This window comes from Polypterus senegalus, chromosome 11 (genome assembly GCF_016835505.1).
Source record: "Polypterus senegalus isolate Bchr_013 chromosome 11, ASM1683550v1, whole genome shotgun sequence".
NCBI classification, from domain to species: domain Eukaryota; kingdom Metazoa; phylum Chordata; class Cladistia; order Polypteriformes; family Polypteridae; genus Polypterus; species Polypterus senegalus.
The window spans coordinates 81,110,961-81,137,001 of record NC_053164.1 but is presented as its reverse complement, the minus strand read 5'-3'; the positions used below and the strand labels follow the sequence as shown (position 1 = coordinate 81,137,001).

Here is a 26,041-nt window from a genome sequence, read left to right as displayed (position 1 = left end):
CATTTTAACTTAAACACACAATTCAGCACAACAGTTCCCATCAATCCTATTAAGCTAAACTAGGAATATTCATTGATGAAGTTTACTGAATATGACCACACAAACTCAACACTTTTATTTAAATTGGACACTGTGTCATGCATTATGTAGCTCAATCCTCACACCAGAATAACATTTGAAGATTTACAGTCTTCATCTGATTTACTTCACTCTAAATAATGAAGCAGTCATTTTCGGAATTTTTAGTCATCTGAATGTTCATGGGATTGGTCTAGATAACTTATTTCATCTGGTGGTTTAGAATACTACTACAGATAAAGCCATTCTTGACATAATCATTACCAATATAAAAATCACTTTATTTGAAAACATGAGGTCCTTTCTCCTTTAAATCTAAGTAATCATAACTGTGTCCTCTGCAGCCCTAATCTATCATTAAGTCGTTCTCATTACATTAAATTGGTGAGACCATCATTCTGGAAGCTTGGCTTAAGTTAGTTTGAGTGATGAATTGCTGCTCACCAATTCTTGAAAGTAATGAACACAACAATCACTCTAAAAAAAAAAAAAAAAAATTTATATATATATATGACGCCCAGGAGAACCGGAGGAGGGCTTGTACCGTAACCCTGGTTACGTTGGGGGCCACGGGTAGAGGGCTTGGAAGCCCAGCCCTGTAGGGAACCGTGGCCACCGCCAGGCACTTCCACCACACTGGGGCGTGTCTGCGGAGGAGTGCCGGGAAGCAGTTGGAGCCCATCTGGGTTCCTATTGAAGGGCCCGCCTCCCTTCAGTCGAGGGCGTAAGTCGGGTGGAAGAGAGACGGAGCTGGAGAGAGAGGACTGGAGGCGGCCAGGAAGGCACAAAGGACTGTGAGGCCTGGATTGAGGGGGATTGGTGCTGGAGGCACTGGGGTTTGTGTGCACGTAAATAACTTGTAAATATTGTAAATAAACGTGTGTTGGGTGCAAAAGCGATGTCCGTCTGTCTGTGTCCGGGCCAGCGTTCACAATATATATATTTTTATCTTTAATAATGACTCATCCTTCAGCTAAACCATAAATTACTCTGAGGACTAAGCATTCATTCAACCAAAGAGAAAAACAAACAAAAAACAGATAGATTTGATTCTTTTAATGAATGCCACAAAAATGTTACAAAGAGTACAGCATGTTCAAAACAAAATGGCAAAAAACTACACTGGCTACCAGGAAATTATGAAATAAATTTTAAGACAACCATATTTGCTGTTAAAACATGTAAATGTCAACCACACAAGTGCTCATAAGAAATATTCCGAGTACAAAATCATTTATGCCACAGGGTCCCCTGATGCTACCTCACTTTCCCTCTTCAAGGTAAACTGCAAAATACCAGATTCATCTCTTATGCCAATATGCTATTTTAAAAATTCTGTTCAGCACATCAGGCCATACCCCCCTTTCAACCTTTATAACAGAATACTCTGATGACACCATCCCCATTCAAAGTCGTGAAGCATGGAACCAACAGTAGCACCAGTGACCAGCCAACACCCAGCATTTAAAGAACTGAACAAGCGCTACACCAGCCCTCAATGGTTTTCATGGATGCATTGTTACAATTAGATGCACATAACTCCATATGTAATAAAATAAACTTTACACACCCAACTATTGTTAGTGGCAGTGCAAGGGGATTTCCAATGTGAAGCAAGTAGTTTAGCAGCAAGAGTTCCTAAACAGATAAACGTTCTGCTGGTAAGGGAAGGGGAGGACAGATCTAAAATGATTAGAGTTTTAGGTAATAGTTGAATATCAACAGACAGAAAGATGACAAGGAATGAGTTACAATGGCCATTACCCTCCCTTTAGGTTGAAGTCAAGATTTGTCAGTTTGCTTTTGCCAAACAGCTTGTAACTGCAGAACTTATGTATTTGGTGATGTTGCATTCACTGTTGAAGGCCGAGCATAATAAACAGTTTAGTTGGGTAATCTTTCACATTTTGATTTAAAGGTGTTTTTCAAATTTTTAAAGTTCTAATGTGCTTTAGTTTTTGCAATGATTTTGAGTTCCTGGCTTCTGTTTTGCTGTGAAATCTTCTGATCTGTTTTAGACTCCATTATTGAATCTGCTCTGGCCCTGTGTAGTCTAAGTATGAGGAACAATACCACTCAATTCTCTTTCCAGACTTCTTACAGTATATCATTCATTACTGTCATGCAGCAACAAGGTATAACATGTTTTTGGTAGAAGAATGATGGGGATCACCAGGATTGTGTATGTAAAGCTTCAAAAAGGGGCATTTTAAGGACAGATATCTAATTAAAGCAAAAAAGATTTTTTTTTATTCAGGTGTTAAAAAAATACAATTCCTTCTTGACCCTCTGCTAATTCCATTTTGCCTGTTGCCTCCTGGGGGTTAACCCATTGGGTAGCCATGCTTTAAATAAAGGATGTTTATTATAAGGCAGCTGTCTTTCTTGTGATGTCAAGCCATGTCAGTTTTGCTTTTAATTAATGAATGGTTTTCTCCATAAATGCAGCTTATAGAGCCAAATCTCATAAATGAATGAACAGTTGCATCTTCACAGACTCACTTGGAGGTGACTTCAAACATTTTTTGGAATGCTTTTTATTTGACCAGTATTTTAATATGGTCCTTTCTTTATTGCATTTCCCATGCACACTGAACATTGCTTCACTTCTGGATACCCTGTTCTTTCTGTTCAGCCCCATTCATTTCAGCCTACATGGATATGCCCGTTCTACTCCAGTGTCAATATCTGACCAGATCCTTAAACTTAACTCTTTGTAAGAGCTTCAGAGCTTCATTATGTTAAACGTATTCACCTTAGTATCAAGTATTACATCCAAGGTAGATTAAATAGCCTAAAATCATCTGCTTTACAGAGAGGCAATTAAAATAAACTGCTGAGCAACTGGCTAAAATATCTATGAGCACTGGAGGCTGACAACAAACCAATCTTACTAGTCAACTTAAAATTATTCAACATTTAAGGACATGGTTCAAATTGTCTGGATGGATTTAAGAAAAATAAAGGCAGAAAAAGAAGAAATACACCGTCTACTCGGAGATATTTGAAGCATGTGCAAAAAGGCACATTGAACTGAAGTGGGATCAAGTCACTACTCAAAGAGTGTAAAAAAAATGCAAGGTAAGGGTTAGTATAGTGGCAAAACCACCATGGAATATCCAAGGCATAACATAAAAAGAGCAGAGTTGTGCATTACTGACGCATTTGATATTAAATATGCCTTTGAAGGAGTATTGGAGCAAACAATATTCAAATTTAATGTACTGTTTACACTTTTCTATAGTCATTCATTCAAGAAAATTCTATTTTTGTTGAATTCATATTTTAAGTAAGATGTTTATTCTTACTTGTATTTGATGTTGATACTTGTTTACTTCACGTTTCTACTGTCTCTATCTTTCTGGTTTGTGGGTTTCTTTGCTTATGGCCTTCTTACCCATTTCACAGCAATGATTTCTATCTACAATTGTTAAGTTATTTCCGTTTTTTTATATAACAGGTTTTGCTGTTATCACAATTGTTTTGGTTTCCCCCATGTTCAAGGTCAACTTAATTACATCTATATACAGTACTGCACAAAAATTGTAGCTAGTTTAGATAATTCACAAAACATTTGACTTACAATCAATAAAAAAAGAGCACATTCTTTTGCAAAATTTGACGCAATACAGTTAAAAAATGTGAATGTCCTTACTAACATAGCAGTAGACCACCAAATTATTTGTTGGCATATAGTCCAGTGCCTGATTAAGCAAATAAGCAACAGGTACTAATGATCAATTACATTACACGTAGGTTGATCCAAAATGATTAGACAAAACAAGCAGCAGTGTAGAGGGAATAAAACTGGGCAATGAACAACCATACCGGAAAGAAGAGGTTGTAGCTGATGTGGTGGTTTAATCTGCAAAACATATATCAAGGGAGAAGTGAGCAAGCCACAAGACACAAGGTAGCCATCCAGCATTATCAAAGGTCTCTCCCAAGCAGAAATGGTGCGTCAGACAGTTGTTTCCAGACGTTCTGTCCAAAGTCTTCTGAAGCTCACTTCCCTTTTGAAATAGATATATGTCCAGCATCACTATCAGTGTTGAACTGCCAGAAGACACTGGGACCCTGGAACATTCATCGACAGTCTTGAGTAGTCCTATCAGAAATTATCTTCATGGAAAAGTAGTGACCAAAAAGGTTTCCTTAGAGGTGGAAATAAATCCAAATGAGACAAAACACAGCAAAATGACAGCAGCTGATCTGGACTCAAAATTTAAAATTGTTGGCTCAGACAGAAGGTAATTTGTCTACTGAAGGGCTAGAGAATAGTATATGGATGAAAGTCTGCTGCCAACAGAGAAGCACAGTGAATGTTCCCAGCCGGTTTGAGGCAGCATTTCAGCAAACTGTGTTGGTTATATGCTCAAAGTTGATGGCCTCCTTACTGCTAAAAAGTATAGGCAGATTCTTCTTTATAATGCAGTACCGTCAGGGAAGCCTCCAGATTCTGCAGCATGACAATGACCCCAAACACACAGCCAAAAACCACAAACTGTCTAGAGCTAAAAGAGGAACAGGGAATCCTGCAACAGACAGTATGCCCCCAAAGAGCCATGATTTCAGCATTATCAAGCCAATCTGGGTGTACTTGCAGAGCCAAGAGGCAAGTGAGACAAAGTCTTCAAAAGCCTTGGAACAACCAACCACATGAGTACCTTTTCGAAACCGCACTGCAAGATGGCCCAAGAATTGCTGCTGTTTTTAAGGCATAGGATTGTCACATCAGATATTGATTCCATTTTTTTTTCTGTTTATGGCATATTCCAGGAAGTCAGTCAGTCATTCTCCAACCTGCTATATCCTAACACAGGGTCACGGGGGTCTGCTGGAGCCATTCCTAGCCAGCACAGGATGCAAGGCAGGAAAAAATCCCTGGGCAGGGTACCAGCCCACCGCAGGGCACACACACTCTCACACACCAAACACACACTAGGGACAATTTAGGATCGCCAATGCATCTAACCTGCAGGAAGTTTTTTTTTTTTTTTTTATTAATAAAAACCATTCATGACATTATTTTTGAGCGCATTCCTGCTTTACAACATTTTCCCACTTTACACATCTGAGACTGTATATTCATGCTGCAGCCCCCTTTCAGTGTTGACAAATATGCCTGGAAACACACACAGTACCTCACACTCAGGCAGTAGAAGATGAACACTTTAATCAGAGGTTCACACACCCAGAAACAGACAGCTCCTCTCCGACTCCCAAAAATTTCACAAATTACCCAACAGTGCTACAAAACACACACTAATAAATTCTTATTAATTTAAGCTTATTAGTTAAAACAGAATTATTATTACTTGTTGTGCTACCTTTTTAAGGCAGGTTAAAATTTAAATCATCACTGTAGACCTTGATATATTCAGCATTAATTTTTGTAGTGCATTATTTATTACATTGTAGGACTGCAACTAACAATTATTTTCATAATCAATTGATTGGTTGGTTGAATTATAAAAAAAATCATTTGAAAGTGAACATATAAATGAAACCTTTCATCAAATAAACAGGTTTGTGTAAAATTTTCAGAAACATAATTTAAAAAAAATGAACTTGTAGATATTTTAAGCAAAATATCTACATTTATATAATAATACACTGAAAATAAATAGAAATAAAACACAGTAGCAGATATGGCTGTGCAATGAACACACACACATCCACAAAATTTCCTTAAAATCAACAGTTTTTAACTAAACTCACAATTTGGCCCCTGTATTTAGAATCTAATTAAACCACACAAACCCTTAATGTTACACATGTTTGCAAGTGTGTAATGCAGCACCACAATTTAGCAGAGTGACCACATCAATAAATAAATAAATAAACACAAAACATCCAAGTATGGCAAGCGAAAGTCTGAAAGTTTACTAACCAGTGCCTAATGACACATACTCTGTCGCATATTCTAGTGTTTTATTCACATTGTAGAGGGCTGGACTATCACTTGAATTAATCCTCACTATAAACCGAAAGTCATGTCATTATGGTTGGCCTATCTCACACTGTGTTCATATATCTGTATCACATAACGCTGAAATAATATTCAACTTATTCAGATGACGGAGAGTCCTCCTCCTCCATAGAGTCTGTAATGGTATGTTTCCTGCTCAAATGTTTGTGCATCTCCATTGTGCTGTCATGATACGCAAGGTCAGATCTACACATTTTGCAATTCACAACCTTTTTTTCTGTGCTCCTAAACTCTTAGGTCGCACAGTCTTTTCTGGCACTCGCTTATCATCTGTCTTTTTTCAAATGCGTTCACAACTGAATGAAGCAAAGACACAATTGCACAGCACAACGTGCTCAGCATAGTGCAATTCAATGAAATTGATCGTTGCCAATGTTTTTAATTATCGGTTATTATAGTTTATGACAATTAATTGTTGCAGCCCTATTGCATGTAATAATAAAATGCACTGCATTTTCCATTCCAACAGATGGTACATTACCATTAGCACTGCTTTTACAAATCCCATACCAAAAGGGATGGAGCCGAGACATATCAATCAAACACACACACATAAGGTGGCTACTACAAGATATTATAAAATGGCTGGTCATGTTATAGGATTGTCACCAGCCAGAAAGATTACATTATAATATCCATCTAACTGTTAAATTCTTCTGTTTGATTCCTGTAGTACTAAACACTTATTCTGACGTTGCACTTGCAACACAAAAGTATAAACATTTTTAAATGGTTTTTCCAGTTAGACAAGTCCCCCATCAATGAAGGAGAAAAGGATAACCATGAAACATTTATTGTCACATGTACTGTGAAATTCTTAGAGGCTGCCAATGTGAACAAGACTTGCATTTCTGTGGATTGGGCATTGGTTGCTAATATTTTTGTTTCACAGGAACAGTAATCGTCCATTATTATGATTTTTGTAAACTCTTATGCACTTGATAAACATACCAAAATACTGCATGTACTATAAAATGTTGCGAGGGCTCCATTAATATTTGAAAATATTGTTCATACAACTGCCCTGATCTCTCAGCCAATTTCTGTCTGGGAATTATTTGCGATACATGTTTCCAACACACACTTTTTTATATTTATCCCTAACATTCATCAAGTTTCTTTTACCATATTTATGTTCCTGAACCAAATGTAACAAGAGAACAAAAGATCTTTACTGTATATATATATTCACCATGCTGATATCCTCTGTGCCTGTTAAATTTGCCTGTGGAGAAACTACACCTTTAGAACTGCTATGTATCAGGTTAGCTATGAGACACAGACACACACACACACACACACACACACACACACGCACACCTGGCTTGTAGTACAAGTCATATAAGAAGCTAGCAATGGCAGCTGATTTCAAATGAATCAAATACAAATCCCTATAAAACAAAAATCTTTGAGCTGAAATAAACATATAACCTGTATTCTCTGACCTTTATCAATCTTGACAGAATATACAGAGCAAATGTCTGACATCTGCAACAAACAGATGAATTATATGGTTAAGGCTATAGGAAGGATCAAAGAAAATGGAAAGTGAAACTACAGTATACTCAAAACAGAACAAGTTATTCTGGATTTGCACTACATTGCTGCTTTACCAAAGCAAACAATTTATTACTCCATTACTACATCTTTATAAGCCCATATAATGTGGCCAAAAACATAGGCTGCAATTTGTTTTTCAGTCAACCAATTTCAAAAGAATGAGACAGAAAAAGAAAAGTATTGACAATTGATGCTAATTTTAGTCATCCTATGTACTAGTGAATGGCTAACTTTCAACTTGATGCGAAACAGAGCAGGGCCTTTGTAGTCAAGAGGAAGCGAGACATTTGCAGGACTAGCAATTCCTGCGCAGAAGCAAGCAAACCACAACAGTGCATCATTGATATGAAAGAGTTTGCAGTTTTTCAGCTTTAACTTATAATTTATTTTTATATTATAAAACATCGAAGTCCAATTCTCATGCATGCTACTCTAACATTGCAAATCAGTCAGTGAATGTACAGTAATGCTTGTAAGTTAAAAGGCATGCACCTTCAATATGGTCATGTTGGCTGAGAAATGATGAAAAATCTTTAAAACATGAATGCAGCTAAGGTTATCTTGCAACTCTAAATGGGATCTGTGCGGTTGTGTACACGAGTGGGCCCTCCAATGGACTCTGTCAGCATCCGCATACTAAGTGCTGTTGGCTGGGCTTCAGCCAAATGCAACTGTTAATTGGATTAAGTGCATTAAATAATATTATGTAGTATTATAATTTAAGGTTGTGAAGATTATAAAATGCACAATATAAAAGAGAAAATGTTTAAAATGGCAACCCCACACAGATTTATACTTCATATTTAAAAAAAAAAAAAATAATAATAATCCATGAAATCCTATGGGGCACAGTCTGAAAGCAATCAGTGAACATGACATCAATAATGACTTTTCATAGCAATTTCATGTACAACGGAGGAATTAACTATGCCAACATATTATACAACTTCTATCAACTATAACTTGGCTCATCCTGGTTGCGGATGCTAGTGGAAAAGTGGCAGGACAGTCACCTTTAGCATTTACTGACAAGTTTACAGTAAGACGTTTACCAGAGAAGGTAAGGATGTTTGCATAAAGCATGTAAAAGGCAATTAAGTGTGTTTAATGCACCCACATATTCAGTTTAAGGTGAATAACCCGGATAAGGCAGAAGTCTGTTTTCTTAAAAATCTGTGTTTACATGTGCAAGTAAACTTCTGGAGTTCTCCTTAGGCAAAACGCTACAATGTCATTAAACGGTGCAAATAAAGAGTGAAATGTCATCATCAGACACCATGAATCCAAAAAGAAGCATGAGCCCTGTGATAATTTTCTTGTGTTTTATGAATTTGTTTAGTCAAATTGATGCTTTACTTATTAGATTCTGTAACCAGATTACATGCAGCAAACTCTTTTTTTGTGCTTGGCTCTGCAATTGAACCTACAAAAGTCTTGATACGTATGCTTCGTGCGTTACACCTACTGTACTGCTGCTGAAATAACACAAGAATTTTTACTTCAATAAAATATACATTAGGTTTCTCATTATTTTACAAAGTAAATGGACTAAGTAATGCATGCTGCCTCTGCTAACTAGGTTTCTTACTGGCCAATAACCCAATTCCTCTAACCAGAATAAGGGTTTACATGGCTATTTAGAAAATCAGGTTTCTGTGAATAATCAGGTTATTGATGTGCATGTAAATGCACTAAGGGAGGATAAGCTAAAAGAAGATGAAATACCAACATAAAAAATGCTGAAATACAATACCAATTACATAAAAAACATTATATTAAAAGGAAAGCTAGGAGGATCTTTTTGTATCTCTAAACTAAAGAAAAAAAGACTAATAGAGCCAATGCTTTTCATTTAGAAGGACAATAATGGAAACCTTGGCCAAATACAGTGTAAAATATACTATTCAGTGAAAGCCAAATCATGTACTTTGTCCTTGACCTACTGCTAACTCCTATTTGCTTATCACCGTCTCAATAAGGATGTAATGCAGTAGGCCTACACAAAACTCCATCCATATGATTTAACCATATTTTATATAGAGGATTGGGTAAGAAGTAGTACCATAACAAGTTCCAGACTATGGTCTTCTTGACCACCGAAGGGTCTCTTTGACCACTGACTGTTGAGACGTTCCTGGCTGGTTTCCTTTATGAGTGCCTCCCTGGCCGCATACCATTGAATGCCTCCCTGGCTGCATATTAATCATCTACGGGAATCTTGTAATGATTACTTCCCCCTAGCCATACTTGGGCGACTATGTTGCCTTTGACGCAATGGGGTGCATGCAACTTCCCTTAGATGGCGAGGACTAGGTTAGTACGAAGGTCGACCTGAGGGGCACGATTGACGAGCAGTATTCTATATAACTAGGAAAAGGCTTCACCACAAAGCTCTTACATAGCCATTCAACCATTCCACAACCTCACTGTATTATGCAACCTAAATTCTCTGTCAGCTAGACTGCAATTTCTTTCTTGAAGAATCTCCCTGGGGTTTTGATGTAATACCTTAACATCATTAGTCAGTGACAATTACGGTGTCAACTTTCTTGTATTAAATGTGAATGAGTAAACTCAAACATGCTAAACCTTCTTACTATAGACTTGTTAAACATTATCAAATTCATATTATGTAACAAGGTTATTAAATTTTTAATAACATATCTCTGGTGAATACACATGGTAGACATCCCTTCACATTTATTTTTGTGCATTTATATCCTCTTTCTGGCAACAACAATTTATGTCTTACTGTTTTCGTTTGGCTGACAATATTCTGTAGCTCTTTGCATGATCATAGCCATATTGTTTATAGTTGCTATGTCTGTTGCCAGTCACATGATACTAAGATTTGTGACATGCTGTGTGCTCATGTTCGGCCTTGAGGGTAGCACCCAACAGCATGCATCCAAGCATTGGAACAAAGATATACAAACAAACTCAGAGCCAGAGAAGGGCTAAAGAAATCAAGCCCACATTAGGACCTCTGCAATAATTACTTTGACTAGGATTTTGTTTTTGTGTTTTCCTGTACAATTTGGATGGTTTATTTTGGTTATGTTGACTGTGTCCTGCCTACTAGCTATGACTTTATCTGGTTCTTAAACTTCTTTTTTTCATCTCTTGTATTTCCCTGTCTCAATTGCAACAGTGGGCAGCAGTTTTTACCCAAATGCAATTACAAGATCATTCTGCAAACAATGCAAGATCAAAAAACAAAACTAAAATGAATATAATGTATTGTTACCCGAGACCAGTTCTTCAGATCAGGTCTTTTCAGTAGCAAACAGGAGTTCCTACCTAGAGTAGCTTATATGTGTCATTGTTTTTTTCATTTAAATGCTGTCTTTTATGGGGAATATCAGCCCAAGCAACTTTAAAAGATCAATAGAAGTAACTATATATGAAATGCAGCTGTGTTGCCAGTCACTATTGGTAAATAAATAATTGCATTTCGTGCTAGCTGTGATATCAGCAGACCCCCAGCCCTGTTCTGTACTAAATGGCTTAAAAAATGACTGCAGCCTACCCTAAGCACAACAACTGGCTCTTGTTTTCTTGTTCTTCAGTTGGGATCTCAATGCAATAAGCTTCACCTTATATAGAACACAACCACTACAGAGAAATGCACATCTCATAATGTTAATTTTTGATTACTTTATAACCAACAACAGTAAGTACCACTTTTCCTTGACAGATGCTCAACTCACAAATTATCAAAAAGTCACACTGCCTCGTTTTAATTTTGTTCAGACTAAACAAAGTGATGCAACATGCCTCTGTTGGCATTACTACATTTGGTTCAAACTGGATATTGAATCATCTATATAACTAAGTCAGCAATGGGTGTCAAACTGAACTTGTCGCAAAATGAAAGTGTTACACCTTGCAAAAGAATTCACAAAATCACTGTACACATAGGAAGTCATGCCACATAGGAAGGAAGGTCTTTAGCTTTACAGGCCAATAGGCAGGATATAAACAAAAGCAAACAGGACAAGAAACCCAACCCTCTCAATTCCACCCTCTCCCACCAAGCCTGAGCCAAGGGGCAAAATAAAAAAAGAATATATAGCATCCGGAAAGTATTCACAGTGCATCACTTTTTTCACATTTTGTTATGTTACAGCCTTATTCCAAAATGGATTAAATTCATTTTTTTCCTCAGACTTCTACACACACAACACCCCATAATGACAATGTGAAAAAAGTTTGAGGTTTTTGCAAATTTATTAAAAATAAAAAAATTGAGAAAGCACATGTACATAAGTATTCACAGCCTTTGCCATGAAGCTCAACAATTGAGCTCAGGTGCATCCTGTTTCCCCTGATCATCCTTGAGATGTTTCTGCAGCTTAATTGGAGTCCACCTGTGGTAAATTCAGTTGATTGGACATGATTTGGAAAGGCACACACCTGTCTATATAAGGCCCACAGTTGACAGTTCATGTCAGAGCACAAACCAAGCATGAAGTCAAAGGAATTGTCTGTAGACCTCTGAGACAGGATTGTCTCGAGGCACAAATCTGGGGAAGGTTACAGAAAAAGTTCTGCTGCTTTGTCCCAATGAGCACAGTGGCCTCCATCATCCATAACTGAAAGAAGTTCGAAACCACCAGGACTCTTCCTAGAGCTGGCCGGCCATCTAAACTGAGTGATCAGGGGAGAAGGGCCTTAGTCAGGGAGGTGACCAAGAACCCGATGGTCACTCTGTCAGAGCTCCAGAGGTCCTCTGTGGAGAGAGGAGAACCTTCCAGAAGGACAACCATCTCTGCAGCAATCCACCAATCAGGCCTGTATGGTAGAGTGGCCAGACGGAAGCCACTTCTTAGTAAAAGGCATATGGCAGCCCGCCTGGAGTTTGCCAAAAAGCACCTGAAGGACTCTCAGACCATGAGAAACAAAATTCTCTGGTCTGATGAGACAAAGATTGCACTCTTTGGTGTGAATGCCAGGCGTCACGTTTGGAGGAAACCAGGCACTGCTCATCACCAGGCCAATACCATCCCTACAGTGAAGCATGGTGGTGGCACCACGGAGTACATGCGTTAGTGGAAGTATTGCGCAGGGGCTCTTTTTCACTACTGTACCGCTAAACAGGCATGCAACAGAGTACATGCAGTAGTGGAGGTATTGCATGGTGAAAACGGATGGAGAACATTCCAAAACTGAAGCTGCAGCAGATGATAAAGTTGAACATGATGACACAGAAAAACTTTTGCCGAAAAAAAGGAGTCACGTCCGTTGCCTGGAAATACTTTGGTTTTAAAAGGTCGGATGTGGACCATCGTGTTCAAATCTGTGAATACTGTTTCTATACTACTGGATAGTACTGCAAGCCAAGTTGTACTTGTTTTATTTTTTTCCAATAGTGTGTAATGTACCTGGGTATTGTGTAATAGTGTGATGACATGTTGACTTTATTCTCGACATTTCTACTTTATTCTCGCTGTTTATGATGAGATTAAAGTCGACATGTTGACTTTATTCTCGTAATTTGTCATTAAAGTAGATACAGTAATCGTAAACTAAACTTCATCGTAAAATGAATAATTAATTTACTAGATTTTCTCAAACCCTATCATAAGTTATTTAGCACATTAAATGCTTTGTGTTAAGTGTTCCCCGAGCCATGTTAAATCGGTATGTGCTTCTTAAACTGACTTCCTCTTGTACTGAGGCGGCGCTGGCAGTGATCACCGCACAGAATTCATTCACTTCATGATATTCCTGCTCCCTGAACATTTAGAATACCAAGATAAATAATTGATATAATTTTCATGATGAAATGCATTAAAGCATCTATTAATCATGTGGGGGCACGGTGGCGTGGAGGCTGCACAGCTGCCTCGCAGCAATAGGGTCCCGGGTGTTTCTTGCTTTGAATTTGCATGTTTTTCTGGTGGGTTTACTCAGCGTGCTTCAGTTTCCTTTCAAAGTCATTTAGGATGCAGGGTTTTGTTATGCTATATTGACCCTGCTAGTGTATGTTTTGCTCGTATTCACCCTGCGATGTGCTGGCATTCAGAATTTGCTCCTGCCTCGCACATAATGTTTGCTGGGATAGGCGCAATCCGGAATGGATGGCATATTTAAACATGTATAACGAAGATTTTTTTAAAAGTTCTGAACACTCTGTGGTCTAAGTTTATAACAAGGTTTAATTTAACAAAGACATTTATCATATGGTGATTGGTTATGTGGAGAAAGAAAAAGGAAGGATAGGAGCTGAGGGTTTGGTACGTGAGACAGAGACAGCACGCAAGCAATAAAGAAAGCCCACTCGGAAGAACATCCATTGAATGGTCTCCAACCACCACATCACAAACCCAACATTTACACAATATTGAAGTTAAACCTGTGCGATACCCATTCATACATCCAGTTTTTTGGAGCCTCGTCACACCTGCCATAAAGTTCTCAACACTGAACATACACCTGGGGATCCCTTACTGCGAGGGAGCAGCACTACTGCCACACTACCATGCATGTTTAATACAATACCTGCTTTAATTCATTTCATCCTGAAAATGATATCAAGTATTTATCTTAGCATTCTAAATTTTCAGAGAGCAGGAATATCATGAAGTGAATGTATTCTTTGCAGTGATCGCTGCCAGCGCCTCCTCTTAGTGCGGAGGAAGTCAGTTTAAGAAGCGCGTAGTGATTAACAACTGGGTCGGGGAACACAACACAAAGCATTTAATGTGCTACATAAACTTATGACGGGGTTTGAGAAAATCCAGTAAATTAAACATTGATTTTAGGGTGAAGTGTAGTTTACGACATTCTACTTTAATTATAAAATAAACTACGAGAATAAAGTGGAAATGTCGACTTTAATCTCAACATAAGCGTCAAGATTAAAGTGGAAATGTCGCGAATAAAGTCAACATGTTGACTTTATTCTCAACATATATTTTTTTTTTTCTTCCCCGTGTCCGTATTCCTTTTTCTTCACCATGGCCCTAATACGATTCCGTAGGGCTATACCACAGATAGCATTATAATTGCAAGTTGCAGTTTTATTTATGTATATAGCTTAGCTTGAAGCAAGGTCCATATTAGTGCAATTTGCCTAAATGATGTTTCAGTTGGTAAAGATGTCATCACCAAGTTGCACTTGTTTTATTTAATTTTTATTTGGTGAATACTGTGTAATGCACCTGGGCTTAAAGTCTTGAAGTAATAGTATTATTACTGGAAGTTGCACTATTATTTATTTTATTGTTATTATTTATTAGTTTAAATATTATGCAGTTTAATGATGGTAAAGTTGTTTAAAAGGTCACTTTAATGTGTCAGTGGACAGAGATTGTTAACATTAACAGAAAGTGTAGTTGGTTTATAAAAAATATTTACTATTTATTCCCTTTCTAAGACATGTTCAGTGTAATACAACTTTTGAAAAGCACCTCTGGATATTTTACTAAGTCTAAATGCCTCTTTGGATGGTTGAAAATAAGTTGTCAAAATTTTACTTTAAGTTGTTTGCAAAATTTGTTCAAATAAAAATGTTCTATATTTTGACTGCATCTGTCATGCAGTGCAATTCCTTCTTTTCATTGGTGCCACCCCCTTGAAAACTATCACTTTATGGGGCCATGCAAACCTGTATTAATACTTGTGTGCACATTAAAATGTTTTCTGTACAATGTACAATTCTCATGACAGTGGAATAGGTTATTCTTAGCCAGTCTTCTGTAGTAATTGCAGTGGAAAATGTGGTTAACATCCAGTCATGCATGGGGAAAAAAATACTGTCAAATACCGTGAAACCGGTATAATTTTGAAAAATACCGTGATATAGAACTTTGGTTATACCGCCAAGCAGTAGTTACAGTGATATTTATTTTTAAACATGTAAACACACTCAGTGAGAAAATGTAGAATAAAATGTTATAGCTAAAGGCAACCATGCTGTATAATGACATCAGGGCAAGAAGTCAGTGGTTAAACTTTGTTACTTGGAAAATCATGTACGTATGGCACTCAGCATATTTACATTTACTTATATACAGTAACTAATATTACAGCATAAAACAGCTTGTTTAAACAAAACATTTTAAAAATGATAACTTTATTGACACATCAACAATTCTTTATTTAAAGCATGGATAAAATTAATGTATTAAACGTTTGCTAAAATGTCTTGACGGGTTTGCAAACTCATACACATATCTACATTCAACTAATTTAGAGCTGCCAGTTAAGGTGGACAACTTTGTAGTTTGGGAGAAAAACGGAGAACCTTTGGGGAAAAAGAAAACTCTACACAGGATACAAGCAAATTCCACGCAGGATGGGATTTAAACTGCTAGGACTATGGAGCTGTGAGGCAGCAGTGCCCACAACTGTATTGTTACATTACTGTGAAGAAGTCACTTGCCTCCTTTTCTGCTCCTCACATGGAGAGGCTGGTCATGAACCTGTAAGCCTACAAGTCAGTAAGTAGCAGCTTTATCTAGATGACCAAAAATAAATAAATAAATAAATCCCTCTGCTCACGGTTGACTTCTGACTTCTACTGCAATAGTAAAGGTGATATATATCGCACAGCGTCCTTGCCCCTCACCACATGCCCTAAAAATATATTCAGTTAAATTAAGAGCTTATGGTTTGTGACACAAAGGAGATCCCTGGACCTGAATGGTAAATTGTTATGTGTGAACTAAGCTGGAGTTAATAGCTCTGGAAACTCAATCCAACATTATTCCCCTCATCGCAAACTTGAATGATTCAAGGATGTACGATCTCTGCCCATGTGTATATTAACTGTAGTTTAGCAGCATCAACAAGATAAAACATCACTGCAGCGCGCAATCAAGCAAATGACCCCTCATAAGATTTACTGAATAAACATTTGTATTTGACTAGCATAAGAGTTTTTACTAAGAAGCATCAAGGTTTGTTTCTCAGGATCACCTAGTTAAAAAATTCTATAATTTGCATAGGCTTTAGAATAAGTGAGCTACTTTTCTTCTGAGCAAAGGTAGACATTATTAAATCAGAATCCCTTTGGAAACAGCTCTTTGCCATCAATTTCACAGCTGTGTTCATGTTAGGAAATACAAGCATCTTTTACAGGGAAAAGGAGCAGTGTCCTTTAGTGCAAAGAAAGCAAAACTTAAGCAGATGACATGCTGTACTCTTGCACTGTAAACCAGGCTTTATTCAGGATTCAGGAACAGTAAGAAAACAGTACTGTACATGGCTGAATCTTTGATGCATTGCATTTGGATCTGCCTTTTTCAGCTTCTCTTGTTGAATTTCATTCACTTTTGACTGCAGTTTTTGGTCAGAACTGTTGCATCACATATCCAGGACTCTGGGTTCAAATGCCTTGCCCAGTCATTGTCCATGTGGCGCTTGAATGTTCCCCTAATACTGGTGTGAAATATTAACAAAAAATTGTATATCTATATTTTGTAGGATTTTAGTAATAACAATTAAGTAGGTAATATTTTGCATCCTTCAAAAATGTTTTGTGAAGTCATATTGTACTAGATCTGGCTCGCTCTTATGAATACGATATTAATTGTTGTTTACTTATGATATTAATGGAAACAACTAATTCAAGGAAAACAGGTCTTACTATTGTTACTTAATACCGAAAAAAGTAAAAACAATACAAAAAAACTGAAATCACTAGTGCAAATATTACAGAGATCAAACCGTGTAAGTAAAATGAGTAAACCATATCTAAGTGGCCTAGAGGATTTACTTGGCAAAAATTTTCACAAAGACCAACAAAAATATTATAATGAGAGCAACAGATGTTTCCTCTTAATACAGTATGAATGCAAATACTAACCATAATTGCACTTAACTGCTCTGATTTAAGGTGAACTGTGCAACATACAAGCAAGAACAAAAATCTAACACACTACTATACAGGTAGTCCCCAGGTTATGTACGAGATGGGGACTGTAGGTTTGTACTTAAGTTGAATTTGTATGTAAGTTGGAACATGTACATTATTTTAATAAATGCTATTGTTGACCGACTGTACCCAAGTGCTCTGCTAATGAATGATGGAGTTTCACCTCTCTCTGACCTTTTTATTATTTCTACTTTATTTTCAATGGTGATGGTTTTTCTCTTCTTTCCTGTATCACCAGCACTTGCATCAGATTTGTGTTTCAGAGACATTGTTGAAGGGTGAAAACAAAAGGTTCAGATGAGCTCTTCTGCACAGCACTGTCCACGCTATCCACAGCAGGAAGGCACCCGTCGTCTATACGTCTGATGTACTGACAAGAGACAACTTCCTGCTATGTGTGTAACAGTACAAGCAGGCTTGCTATTAAGAATGACTTGGGGCGGCGGGGGTGGTTCATCTCTCGCCCACCACACAGTCACCTCCACTACAGTATGCGGCCTGCAGCGTCCGCCCACCGAGAACGCGCATGGCGGGTAGTGAATCCCCCAACCCCAAGTCAACAGGCAACTATCCGAGACACACTACAATGCTACCCCCGCTGCCCCGTTCACCCTCAACGGCCTCCATTCAGCCACAACCGGGTCAGCGCTTGCAGCATTACCAGCCGTGTGTGCTGGGCAGGCAGTGAAACACCCCCCTCCGCTCCATCCAGCCTGCGTCCAGTCAGGAGCAGTAGCTGCGGCGGCATAGTGGGCGGGCAGCGAACCATCATCCTGCACACGAGTGATAGCTGTGGCCCCGGTGACCATGGACACCGCTTGCCACAGGAGCCGCCCGAGGGACACTACACTGCACAAGCAGCAAAATCGCCCCCCTCCAGCCACCGTTTGCAGCATCCCCAGGCCGAAGATGATGGAGAGGCAGTTACAGAGGCGCAATCATTGCAGCCGTGGCCTCGTTTGTAAGTCGTAAGTCAGATGTCCGTAACCTGGGGACTACCTGTATAATGGCATGCAAAGGTTTGGGCACCCTTACTTAAAATGTCTGTTACTATGAATAGATAAGTAAGCAGAAGATGAACTGATCACCAAAAGGCATTAAGTTAAAGATAACACATTTCTTTTCAGCGCTTTATGAAAGATTAGTGTCTTGTTTTTGTTTTTCACAATTGTACAGTGAAAAAAAGGAAAGGAGTACCATAGAGAAGTTTGGGCACCCCAACATATTTGAGTTCTCAGATAACTAAGGTCAGGTCAGGTTGGGAAGCGTGCAATGATACAGCGTGTTACTGCACCCACCACACAACGAAGCACCTGGGGATCCTGGTTGGCAACCCCCAAGGTAGACATATGGTCCAGTCCCACCCTCTGAAAAAGGGCATCTATCCACTGCAGCAAGATGTTACATGGATGTCCACTTGGGATGGTCCAAACTGGATCATCCTCAGGGAATCACACCACATGTCCACAGTGCCATAACTGACACAATGCAGGTAATAGGCCTCATTCGGGACTCGGTGAGCAACTGCTCATTCGACAAAGTCAAATCAGCGGCACCCAAGAATTCTCTGAAGAGACACACTACCAAAGGAGTCCAGTCCTCGTCTCAGTTCACTGGGTAGCATCCATGTCTTGCAACCATATAGCAACACAGGAAACAGGACTCTAAAGACTTTGACCTTCTTCCTTTTGTAAAGATGTCGGGAGTGACACACACCCCTTTCCAGCAACCTCATGACCCCCTACCCATGCTCTACCAATCCATTTACTGATTTCATAGATAAAGTCAGCAGAGACAAGAATGTCACTGCTGAGGTATGTAAACCTCTTAACACTGTTGACACTTCCTCCGCAAACACTGCTGATGGCTGTGCCCAAGAGGTCACTAAAGGCATATGAGAAAATATCACAGAATGCCCTTTGTAGACCAGCTAAAATCAAGCATTTAGGAATGGAAATAGTATGGCACAGCCAGAGTAAGTCATCCACAAGAATCAAATGATCAGGCAAGAAGACAACAAAAGATGCAATATAAATAAAATATATTATTATCAACTATGGAAGATGATAGTTTCAAATCTGAAGGAGTTTCAAGCTACAATGACTTAGACTGGAGAGACTGTTGATACAATAGCTGGGGCCCAAGTGCTTCACTAGTCACAGCTTTATAGGAGAGAGGCAAAAAAAATGCACAAGACATCTAGTATAGAGTGTCTCAGAAGACATGTGGGAGGCTATGACGTCACATTGAAGAAGGTTCTATGATCTGATGAGACCAAAATTGGTCTTTCTGGTCATCAGATTAAACTCCATTTAGGTACACTGATCATAAACATACGAAAACCATAGGGATGCCTCCATAATGCTTTGCGGGAATTTTGGGAGGAATGGTGCTCTCTGCATCAGGTCCCAGAAGGCTTGTGAGGGTAAAGTGCAAAGTAAATGCAGCAAAACAGAGAAATCCTGGAAGAAAACCTGGTGCAGACTGCAAGGGATCTGCGTCTTGGGGGATTTGTTTCCCATCAATACAAATATACAATATTATTATTGATTTTAAGAATTGGCGCAATTTCTGCAGATTAGTGCAATATTCTACCTTCTAATGTTTTTCTCCTCCTCCTTACTTTGATTATTTTTGTAGTGAAACCTTTGCATTCATGCCAGAAAAGACTATAAAACATCATAATGAGTACCATTTCGTAGCTCGGGGTGTAGTAAAAAACATGACGTCATTTATTCTAAAACATGGCATCCTACTCCTTCATAACTACTTCTCATGTCCTACTCTGTGGTAGGACCATTTGCTATCATAGTCAGACATTTAGTGCAGTTCCTAGGAGTAAATATGTAACACTTGTTAAACACGGGCAACGGTCTCAATTCAATTAAATCCGATTCTGTTCGCTCACTATCCCTAAAAAAACCAGGCAGAGTTTCAACTGCTTGGAGAAAAGTTGCAGTGTTACAATGTGCAAAGCTGACAGAGACCTGTGCATGCAGACTCAACGCTATGACAGCTACCAAAGATGCATCTAATAAATACTGATGTGAAGGTGGCAAATGCCATCAATGATTTTGTGTTTTATATTTGGGTGGCGAATGCCATCAATGATTTTGTGTTTTATATTTGTAAATATTTAGGCCACTTTTCACAGAACTGTGAAAACAATTTGTAACAAACCAAAGCAGAAATATTATGCTTTATAGATAAAGATATTATGTAAAGTAGTTACTTAACTAATGCTCATCACCATCCAACTTCTTGTAGATTTAAAAAAATTTTTTTTTTTTTTAAATTCACAACGTCCAGATACCCCCAACCTGGGACTGTCACATGTGAGGACAATCAATCCAGCAAATTTTTGGACTGTCCCTATAGTTGTGACATGGCAAATCCTACTGAATTCCTGAGAGGTTTTACATGAGTTTGATTTAACTCAATATGTGAAAGTGGCTTAAAACGCAATTCCAACAGTTTTCTTGCTGTACAAATACTAGTCTGCTGAATCCAATACTCCAAATCTCCTCTTGAACAAGATTATTCTTTACACCTAATATCAATGCCTTTCCAATTACCTCTTTTAAATATTACTTTTTTTGTATAAGTCACAGTCATGGAGAGCTCGGCCTATTCGCCGCCTACCCGCTCCTGGGTTTTCTATTGTGCAGTCTTCGCCGACACCCTAATCTGTTGAGAGTCCACTTTAATCGGACCAAAAGTCTTGTTTATTCTGCCACTTTGTTACACCATAGCAATGGCGTTTGCGCTGCACGTCTGCTGAAGACTGACCAATGCCACTTGATTCATTAAGTAAATAACCTGCCAAGTACTGTACTTGATAACTCTGAAACCCTTCAAGAACCGTCTCGCCTCTTAAACTAATTGAAAAATAAAGAAATCTTGAAGCTAGAAAGTGCCCATTTGTTATTCTTGTGTTTTCCCCCCCATTTGATAGTGTTATCCGATGCCTAAATTATGACACATATTGTATTCCACACATTCATTCTCTAGCCGCTTAGTCATATCAAGTCACAGATAGCTTCTAAAGCCCTGACCACAAAATTGGAACAAAACCCGGACGGGGCATTGGGGCACATTTACTCACACTTTACCACTTTAAAGACGCCCATAAACGCAACACGCCCATCTGGGAAACCTGTGCATGCCGAGAACAGTCCACGCCCATATGTGTAGACCCTTGAAACTCACCTGTTTTTTATTATTATTGGAAACCTAGCATAAACTGTAATATACCCCCAATTCGCTCAAAATGACTGTCAGACATGCCCCATTTATTGTCTAAATTGTGAAACAATTGGCGGCGTAGTCGTAAAGCCGTTTAGCTGCACCCTGGTGGATCCTGCCCAAGACAAGTGACACAGCATGCAGGCTCCACACTTGCCTGCAGCACATAAATGAGCCCCGAGACGGCCAGCAACTATGCGGGGCGGGGCTGCACGAGGCCCGGTCAGGACACCAGGCCTGCTCGCAACATGCATGCGTCAGGCACCGCCGAAATAACAGCAACCAAAAATAAATAAATCACGATTTCAAACTGCGCCACCAGTCACGAGCAACAAAACTTAAGTCTTCATGTCAGTTTGCACCCCCACTTCCTTAAATGTCCTAAGTACACAAATACCAATATACATTTCCGATTCAAACGCGGGGGTTCCCCCAGGGAGGAGAGGAAAGAAAAAAAAAAAAACAACAACAACAGGACAACTGCGGCGGAGAAAAACTTTGACCATACTTACGATCCATTGTGTCTCCTTGCTTCTTACAAATCACTTTAAGCTCCAAAGCGCAATCCGTGCCACTAAAAAGCACGCCGCTACAGAAATATAACTTTGTTGTGAGCGATCACTCTTAGATCACCGTAGTCACCCAATCGACCGACCCGGCTGTTCTCCTCCTCCTCCTCCACCACAGTTGCAAGTTAAGACAAGGCGAGGCTGGCGGACAGTTTCACCCGGAAATGCAAATATGACGTCATTTATGAGAACTCTGGCGCCTCGGCGGGATTGCAGCAGTACAGTAAAAGAGGACGGGCTCGTCCAGTTCTCCACAGTTAATAAAACGAGAAACGTCCATGGTTCGTGTCTAATTTGTTTTTTAGGTATTGTTAAAAATACAATTAAACGCGCTGACGAACCTGGAGGGAAAAATCGTACCGATCATTCAGTATTTTACATCTTAAAATGTTACGCTCCGTAGCTGCAAGTAAACAAAACAACGCTGTGGTCAACAACCGCAAGTGAAAGAAATTCGTAACAGGGCACAAATGTACGGCCTCACTTTAAAAAGTTTCACTGCACTGTCTTGTATAAATTGTATAAAAAGTTAATCTCCATGGCACAGTAGTATGTGTGATTTTTCCATAAATAGGTAAATGTATGATATTTTTATTGATGACCTTATTTCTTTTATATACTCTTATCACAGCATTCAAACAGTAAGACAATTAAGCCATTACATTTGTTATCCAAATATAAATGTATTTAATAAGTATATATACAGTTTATTTATATATGAGAATATTCCCCTGGCATTATGCTATTCTCTAAATATTTTGTATTATGTATATTTTGTAAGGATACAATGTTAAAATGGTACATTTGACAATATTGTATTGAATAACTGTAATAAAATATTTTTAACAGTTTTTAAAAATTAACAAAAATAACAGGTAAATGTGGACACGTGAAGTTATCTCCTTACCTATTAATACAATTCCGCATGAGCCAGCGCACTCTAGTGGTAGGAAATTGACATGCAAAGGAAGCGGATTGGCTGTTTTAATGATTTGAAAATAAAGGCGATATAGACAAAAAATGATGATCAATGCCTGCAGGGTTAGGTAGGTAGGTCATGGACAGATCTCGCCCCTAAGGCCATATGGTGGATTTATTATTTTTCCCATGACTTAAATTGACTAAGAATTAAAAGTGTAAATACTCATTTACTCCATGTCCAATAGATACTCAGAGACAGATGCTACTAGAGGCAATAGTTAAGACCCCCATAATCATATCTGGGTCCTGTTTGAGTGTATTTTAAATGCATTAGTGATATGTTAAGACATATACGGTATAGCTGGCACCAAGTGGAATTAAAGATTCTTTGTTCTTTATAACGCTGTTTTTGGGTAGCTTGCTGTCCTTAAAAAGACTACTCATCGTTGCCACACTAGCTGGAATTCATTTGCGACTTTGCAGGATTGCCATATTTCTAGACTCCCCTGCAGCTGGCTGTGAAGTTATTAATTTCAATGATGGAATGTCAGGTCTTAGAATACTTGACTCATCCCCAGGCTAATGCAACTTGTCAACACTGTTACATAGCCCTCCTTTCAAAGTCTTTGTCACCAGCGACCACTTTGAACTCCGTGTAACAGTGCACAGACACTTCAAAATTGTGGGGTGAACTTCATTTCAGTTGCAGCAGTGTGGCTAGTGACAAAGGCATATTAACAGGGGTCTTGAATGCTTCATTGTCAGGAGGCACAGCAGGGATGTTGAGAGCTGCAGCATCTAGTGGTACAGCAGAGGTGTTAAACACTGGTCTTCTTTGTGGTGATATAGTTCATTTGATAACATTTTTTTCAATGTCATCTAGTGTTAGTAACAGACCCTGCCATTTTGAGACTTTTATGTTGCCCATTGCCGCAATACTACTCCCATCGTGCACCAGGAGTATGTGTCAGTAAAATAATCCAAGACGAGAATTTAAAGGTTGTTCCTCCTAAGTACCAAAGTATCCAAGATTGGATAAACTTAAAGGCAATTATGTGCAATTCTCCCTTTGGTGTTTTGGTATTTGATTCCTGTTTGAAAAATGAGACCTTAAATTTTAGTTTTGTTTTATGAATTTTGACAGTTGATCCTTGACTTTTGGTTTTGCCTTCAGCTTAGTTTTTTAATCATGTTATTCTCTCAGTCTCTCCATTTAAATCTCCTGCTCTATCCATCGAAATAGTACAGATCAATCTCATGGCTGTCTTCCTTCACTGAACTGATGCTGCAAATGGGGATTCCAGGTCCAGATCACAGTTTTTGAGACTTTCTCCACTGCTGCTCTGTAACACCTCTGCAGTATGCCTTGCTCATTGTCTGTGCAGTTTTACTTCTGGCCCTTCTTCACACTGCTCACCTGGGATCACTGGCAACTCAATCTGCCATACTTTTTCCCAGCTCCATGAGCCATAAGCTCCGCCAGCAACCACAAACCCAGAACATTGGAGAAGCAGTGGTTGAGCTGCAGAGGTAACAGTCTCTCAGCTGTCTTTCTCTCTCTACTAATTCTGCAAATGGCATTCCAGATTCCAGAACTCAGCATCAAAATTCTCCAGCAACTCCTTAGTAGAGCCCAGAAGATCAATTTCAGGCTCCTACAGCTCTCAGAGCTTTACTAGATCTGACAGTAGGTCTTATCCTCATCCCACTTCTGACAACAATGTAGCACCAGCAGCAGGAGGTAAGTAGATTTTCGTTTTTGCATTGCACATTTTTGGGTAGTTCACTATACTTAAAAGGACTATTCTCTGTTGTTACACAGTTTAGAATTCTTATGTGATTTTGCAGGATTCCCATTTTTTGAGCATGCCAACTCATAGCTAGCATGAGGTGGTGACTCATTCCCACCATTTCAGTGTCATTACAATTTATTGAACATGGATGAGGAACTCTGAAAATTTGCCAGTATGCCTGATGCATAATCTGGGTATTGGTTTCCTGTTAAAATTGTGAAGTTCACACCCACATTATAATTTCTCAAGTCAGGTTATTAACACAGACTACCTGGGTAGAGTATGTGCTTTTTTTGTCTGCATCTCTTGATACTATAGTTTTTTTTTCACGTCCCACAAACATGTATTGTCCTTGTCCTGGTTATGACGTCAAACTGCATCCAGCCCTGAAAATAGTCCACCAACTTGCAGGGAAAACTTGATGATTGGTGGCAGGAATGGCACTCCAGTCTGCTCTCTGTGAGAGTAGCTCTACTTTTGGGGATTGGACCTGGTGTGGCGCTGAAGCATCTCCCGCTGTCTTTCTGGTATGATGATCATCTTTCTCTGCTGTCGGAAGAACTTTGTAAAGTCCGCATTTCAGTAATGGTACTCTTTGAGGTATGCAGACCTGGGACTCACCAGATTTCTGTAAGTGGCTAAACTTTAATTGGTCTGGATTCTCTGATGGCTGTCATACTCAGGGAGTCACTGTTGGTCTGGTAGATCAGCTACTTCGGATGGTGTCCGATGTCACTCCTTTCAACAAGCAGATTATGAGACTCAGGTTAAGACACTCTCGGGGTGCCTTGTCTGTTGCCTCAGTGTATGCTCTTATCACAATGAGTGGTCTCAGTGAGGGAGACATTCTATTTGTAACTTTGCTTGGTGGTAGATAGGTGCCCATAAGGTGACACTCCTGTGGTCCTGGGTGACTTCAATACGACCACTGGCTGTGACAGGGCTGGCTATGAGGATTGTGTCAGTCCCCATGGATCTGGCAACTGTGGTGAAAGTGGCT

General features: G+C 39.0%; 1 protein-coding gene across 1 annotated transcript in view; it reads right to left on the bottom strand.

Annotated features, from left to right (window-relative positions):
- Window positions 1-22,461, bottom strand: part of LOC120539260 (putative transcription factor p65 homolog) — a 79,060-nt gene extending 56,599 nt beyond the window's left edge. Inside the window, exon 1 of the mRNA XM_039769166.1 lies at window positions 22,271-22,461. Coding sequence (XP_039625100.1) covers window positions 22,271-22,277 — 7 coding nt within the window. The 5' untranslated portion in view covers window positions 22,278-22,461. The remainder of the gene's footprint in view (window positions 1-22,270) is intronic.
- Between the last annotated feature and the right edge of the window lie 3,580 nt (window positions 22,462-26,041).